Raw genomic sequence first — 6,107 nt, 5'->3', positions numbered from 1 at the left:
ACAAAATAAAATACAAAACTAGGCACTTAGTGAAAACCCTACATGATACATTACGGTAAAAAGCATTAAAAACAGCTTGCTATCTACCTTCTTCCATCCCCCAGTGCTGACCATGCTGCCTTGAACAGGATTGTGTCGTTACAGGCTTCAGTGTCATTTGAGGATGTGACTGTGGACTTCAGCAGGGAGGAGTGGCAGCACTTGGATCCTGCCCAGAGACGCCTGTACTGGGATGTGACACTAGAGAACTACAGCCACCTGCTCTCAGTGGGTAAGCACAGCCGCCCTATGCATCTGCTAGTGAGGGTATTTCCATTCTCAGCTGCTGAGTGCTGCCCGACACCTAAACTATGTGATGGTGTCATCCTGGATGTGTCTGGGATTCAGTTCCTTTTCACCTCTGTGATTATTACTCTGTTCCCAGTGAAATGTGTTTATTTTTCTGAAAAGCGAAGGGAAACTGTCAGTGAAAGGCCCCTGAAATCCAGTCAGCTGGACCCAATCATGTATCATGTCCTGTTAACAGGGTACCAAGTTCCCAAGTCAGAGGCCGCCTTCAAGTTGGAGCAAGGAGAGGGGCCATGGACGCTGGCGGGGGAAGCCCCACATCAGAGCTGTTCAGGTGAGTGGGTGTGACCCAGACAGACAGGGACATGGAAGTCAGTCTCACTTTCCCTAGGAAAACCTGATGCCTTTGAAACATTCTGAAGATAACCCATCTTGAAAGTTCTAAACTTTTGGAGTTAATTGGAGATAGTTGACAATAGCCCTCAAATACCTAAATGCCATTTCCATGTATGATCCTTGCCACATTATTGTCTTCTTTGATTGGCCTTTTGGCAAGAGAACTATCTCTAGTCTCTGTACTCTGTACCACATACCACCCTGTCTTATCTAGTACCTTTTTGTTCTTCCTACTCTACCCCTGCCCCCCATCTCAGTCTTTTCTTGTACATCCAAGTGTTTTAAAATTTCTGTTGCCCAGGCTGGAGTGCAGTGACATGATCTCGGCTCAGTGCAACCTCCACCTCCCAGGTTCAAGTGATCCTCCCACCTCAGCCTCCCAAGTAGTGGGGACTACAGGCACACACCACCATGGCCCAGCTAATTTTTGTATTTTTTGTAGAGACGTGATTTCACCAAGTTGGCGAGGCTGGTCTCGAACTCCTGGGCTCAACTGATCTGCCTGACTCGGCCTCCCAGAGTGCTGGGATTATAGGTCTTTGCTGGGATTATAGGTCTTTTAATTTTAATTTTAATTTTTATTTATTTATTTATTTATTTATTTATTTATTTTGAGACGGAGTTTTGCTCTTGTTGCTCAGGCTGGAGTGCAATGGCACAATCTCGTCTCACCGCAACCTCCACCTCCCAGGTTCAAGCGATTCTCCTGCCTCAGCCTCCCTAGTAGCTGGGATTACAGGCCTGTGCCACCACGCCCGGCTAATTTTGTATTTTTAGTAGAGATGGGATTTCTCCATGTTGGTCAGGCTGGTCTCGAACTCCCAACCTCAGGTGATCTGCCCGCCTCGGCCTCCCAAAGTGCTGGGATTACAGGCATGAACCACCGCGCCCAGCCAGGTCTTTTCTTTTATTCCAATTCTCCATATCCATTCTTTATGCCTCCTCCTATGAGCAGCTGGTCTAATGTATTTGAACCTTGAAATTGTGTGATATTCTCTTAAAGCCTGAAGTATTGGTTTATGAGTATGTATTTTTAGTATATATAAAACACATTATACTATGTTTCTCAATTCTGTTCCTTTTTTTTCCCACTCATTCCTATGGTCTCTCCATATTTTAGTGTGTTTGTCTGACTTTATTCTTTAAATTGCTACATAGTATTTCACAATGTCCCCAGCACCACATCATACTTAACCACTCACCTAGTCATGGATGCTGGGCGTTGTGTCCAAGTCCCATCTAATACAAACAATTCTGCAATCAACTTCTACATAAACATTTCCTTACAGGGTGTGAGAATTTCTCAGGGATGTGTAGAGAAGAGAGGATTTGCGCCTAATCATGGAGTATCTCATCCAGAATAGGACTGAGTACCACCATATTATTCTCAGATTAGCTGCACTGTACAAGGGTTCTGGCTTCCTCAGTGTTTCTGCCTGCCTTGGCCTCCCAAAGTGCTGGGATTATAGGTGTGACCCACTGCGCCCAGCCAGCTCCATATTTTCTGCTGCCTGAATTGCAATTATTCTATTCCTGATTTGATTTGCTGATTCCATTGTTTTTACTACTTCATATTGAATGCTAATGACAGATATCTTTACCTAAAACATTCTATTTCTCTTGTCATGAGCATTATGAAACAAACCTACAATTGTTCTCCATTACCTAGTATATAACAATTAAACTCTTCTTTCAAGGAGATAAAAAACATGGCCACATATTTCCAATTCAACTCATATCTGTATATTTTCTGTAACCTCTGCTCAACTCCATTTTTAATATTTGTTAACGTTGACCATATCTGATAGTCCTCCCTGAATCTGACTGTTTATTCTGTGCTCTATTCAGATGAGATATTTTCCACCTTGTGATCAGTTCTCACCTGTCTCACAAAATGGCTCTTAATTATTCCAGCCTATATGGCTCTTTCCTTTTTCTCATCCTCCATCGCACAAGAATTCTGAGAAAATCACAGGATTTTAGCATATAGGGTAACTGAGGCTTTTACCTCTATGTTTTCAGAAAGTCTCTGGAATTAAGAGCCTATTTCAGGCTGAGTGTGGTAGCTCACGTCTGTAAACCCAGAACTTTGGGAGGCTGAGGCAGGAGGATCACTTGAGGCCAGGAGTTCAAGACTAGCCTGGGCAACACAACAAGGTTCCATTTCTATTTCAAAAAAAAATTTTAAGAAAAAAGAGCCTGTTTCTTTTTATAGAAAAATCTATTAATTTGACAAAAAATAATTGTATGTATTTATATAGTGCAACATGATGTTTTGAAATATGCATACATGAAGAGCCTATTTCTTATAGTATAACTCAGGGTCTTACCAAGGGAGAAACCATAGACTAATGGGAACAGAGAGTGGTTAACATAAAGATTCTTTGCAGCCGGGCGTGGTGGCTCACACCTATAATCCCAGCACTTTGGGAGGACAAGGCAGGTGGATCACCTGAGGTCAAGAGTTGAAGACCAGCCTGGCCAACATGGTGAAACCCCATCTCTACTAAAAATACAAAAATTAGCTGGGTGTGGTGGCCCATGCCTGTAATCCCAGTTACTCGGGTGGCTGAAGCAGGAGAATCACTTGAACCCAGGAGGTCGAGGTTGCAGTGAGCCGTGGGACTGGAATAATGAGGGATTTGCTAGCAAAAAAAGAAACTCTGAAGAATAAAGGAATAGCAGATAGAAAGCACAGTAGGTTCTTCTAGGGTTGTGAGCGAGTACCCAAGGAAGAGGCTCCCTACTTCCCAGGGATGAGATTCAGACCTTGTAGGGAGGGCACAACCATGGCTTGAGGCAGGTAGAATACTTGCTATGGTGCTGTCCTGGTGAAACTTGCTGGAAACCTGCCCTCTAGGATTCCCGAGAAAACTGTTGATACAGAGGTGACTCACTGGAGCTATTCCACTACAAATCATCTGAGAGTAAACTAGGGGGTGTTGGGTGCTGCTGACTGTACAGTGCTGCGGGGGCCTGCAGGAACTAGGTGCTTGGGAATCCATATGAGCTGCAGGAGCTGGGGGCTGGAGAAGTCACCCACACTGCAGGAGCCAAGCTCTAGAGAAGACCATGAGCTCTGGGTACTGGGGACACTACATGTGCATCAGGAGCCAAGTGTTGGCAAAGATGCCCACACTACGTGAGCCTGGTGCTGGACAGGCTGCCCCTGCTGGATGAGCCTGTTGAGTGAGCACCTTAGAACCAGGAAGCAAGCCCCACTCCTCCTGCAGTGTCTCTCTAGCATCTTACACTGACAAAGTTTAATATCATGCCAGCTGGCAGAAGAAAAAAATATTTAAAGAGACTGAGATCCACTTTTTAAATTTTTAATTTTTATGGGTACATAGGTATATATATTTATGGGGTACATGGGATATTTGGGGGTTTTGGAGTTTTTTATTTTTGAGAAGTCTCACTCTGTCACCCGGGCTGGAGTGCAGTGGTGCAATCTCAGCTCACTGCAACCTCCACCTCCCAGGTTCAAGCAATTCTCCTGCCTCAGCCTCCTGAGTAGCTGGGATTACAGGTGCATGCCACCATGCCTGGCTAATTTTTCTATTTTCAGTAGAGACGGGGTTTTGCCATGTTGGCCAGGCTGGTCTCAAACTCCTGACCTCAGGTGATCCGCCCACCTCGGCCTCCCAAAGTGCTGGAATTACAGGCATATACCACCATGCCCAGCTAATTTGTGTATCTTTAGTAGAGATCGGGTTTTTCCATGTCTCAAACTCCTGGCCTCAAGTGATCCACCCACCTCGGCCTCCCAAAGTGCTGAGGATTACAGACAAGAGCCACCGCACCCAGCCTGCATGGGATATTTTGATACAGGTATACAATGTGTAATAATCACATCAGGGTAAATGGGGCCAGATCCGTTTTTGTTGAGCAGGCAAGGAAGGGTGAATTTGGAACTGAGAGGCAAAACATTGATAACCAGCACACTTATTCTTCACTTTTCTGAAGTGGAGCATGTAGAAAATATTTAGTAAATGAATTTATTGAATTTGGGGATAGAGGCAGAGGAGGAGATTTTTTCTCTTTCAGATGAAATTTTCAAGTGTCTGCTCAGAGGAATTCAAAGGAACATACATTATATTTGGAAAGGGAAGATGACTGCATGAAATGTTAACACTCTCACCCTTTGTGTATTTGTCCTTTCTGTTATAAAACTGTGCCAAACTGAGTATCAATATGAATGGTACAGTGTCTGCTGTACAAATTCATGCCAAACATAAGCACCCTAGAAGTATACCAAAATTAGAACTAATATTTAGAAAGACAATACGTTTTGGATATGCATGGAGGAACAAAACAAGAGGCTAAATATAGATGTATATCTTCCCCTACATGAAAATTCTGAGGTGAATGGGTCCAGTTCAGTAAGTCAACTCTAATCCTGACGGGTCATTCAGGGACCATGTTCTAAGTCACTCCTGTGGCATCTCCTGGGGCATCGTTGTCACCTACCTGGTTAATGATGGGTCACTGTGGAGTCCAGTGGGAAGAGGGAAGAGGAAATAGAGGAGATTTGCCCACTGTCTTAAGGCTGGCCTGCAAGTAGCATATATCACTTCTGCTCGTATTCTACTGGTGAGAACACAGTGAGGCCAGTGGATGTAAGTCCCAGCCACATTCTATTCCTGTGAAAGATGGGGAGAATAGATCTCAGGGGAGGGCCTGCAGATTCTGCCACAGATAGCTTTTCCTTTCCTCTTTTATACTTCTTGCTATAAGCATGTATTCCTGGAACCAATAGAAACTTGCACCTGGGGCCGGCGCAGTGACTCACGCCTGTAATCCCAGCACTTTGGGAGCCCGAGGTGGGCAGATCACTTGAGGTCAGGAGTTCAAGACCAGCCTGGCCAACATTGTGAAACCCCGTCTCTACTAAAACTACAAAAATTAGCTGGGTGTGGTGGCAGGCGCCTGTAATCCCAGCTACTCGGGAGGCTGAGGCAGGAGAACCGCTTGAACCCGGGAGGCGGAGGTTGCAGTAAGCCAAGATTGCACCACTGCACTCCAGCCTGGGCTGCAGAGCGAGACTCCAGTTCAAAAAACAAAAAAAGAAAAAAAGAAACTTGCAGCTGGTTATAGAGTTGGAGTGCAGATATCTATTTACTGTTTGTCTGTGTCAGGATGGCGTGTTGCAACTGGTTTTCCTATAGATATAAAGAAATTGGTGTTTGAGGCATATAGATTTAATGTTCAAATTCACATTAAATTTGAAGAGCTCCACTCATAATGGTATAGAGGGAAAAGGAAGAAGAAGCAGGGAGTTTAGTAAAGTGGTGAAGCTGATATGTATTAAGAACATACCTTCTGAAATATTTCTTCCATGCCAGGCTTCCCCTTCACAGGCTGCAGTTTCTTCTGGTTACTCTACTCACAATCTAGGCCTCTTACATAGTGGAGCTGGACTC

At 44.5% G+C, this 6,107-nt stretch overlaps 1 protein-coding gene across 4 annotated transcripts in view; it reads left to right on the top strand.

Annotated features, from left to right (window-relative positions):
- Positions 1-6,107, top strand: part of ZNF41 (zinc finger protein 41) — a 48,195-nt gene that overhangs the window by 37,847 nt on the left and 4,241 nt on the right. For 3 of the 4 annotated variants that reach the window (XM_011982848.1, XM_011982847.1, XM_011982849.1), the window contains 2 exons: positions 145-271; positions 527-622. In XM_011982848.1, the coding sequence (XP_011838238.1) occupies positions 145-271; positions 527-622 (223 nt within the window). Of the gene's footprint in view, positions 1-104; positions 272-526; positions 623-6,107 lie in introns of all 4 variants that reach the window. The other variant, XM_011982846.1, reaches the window with a different exon arrangement.

The sequence above is a fragment of the Mandrillus leucophaeus genome, unplaced genomic scaffold (genome assembly GCF_000951045.1).
Source record: "Mandrillus leucophaeus isolate KB7577 unplaced genomic scaffold, Mleu.le_1.0 Scaffold243, whole genome shotgun sequence".
NCBI classification, from domain to species: domain Eukaryota; kingdom Metazoa; phylum Chordata; class Mammalia; order Primates; family Cercopithecidae; genus Mandrillus; species Mandrillus leucophaeus.
The sequence above is the reverse complement of the archived record's forward strand: the minus strand, read 5'-3'. Positions and strand labels throughout refer to the sequence as shown.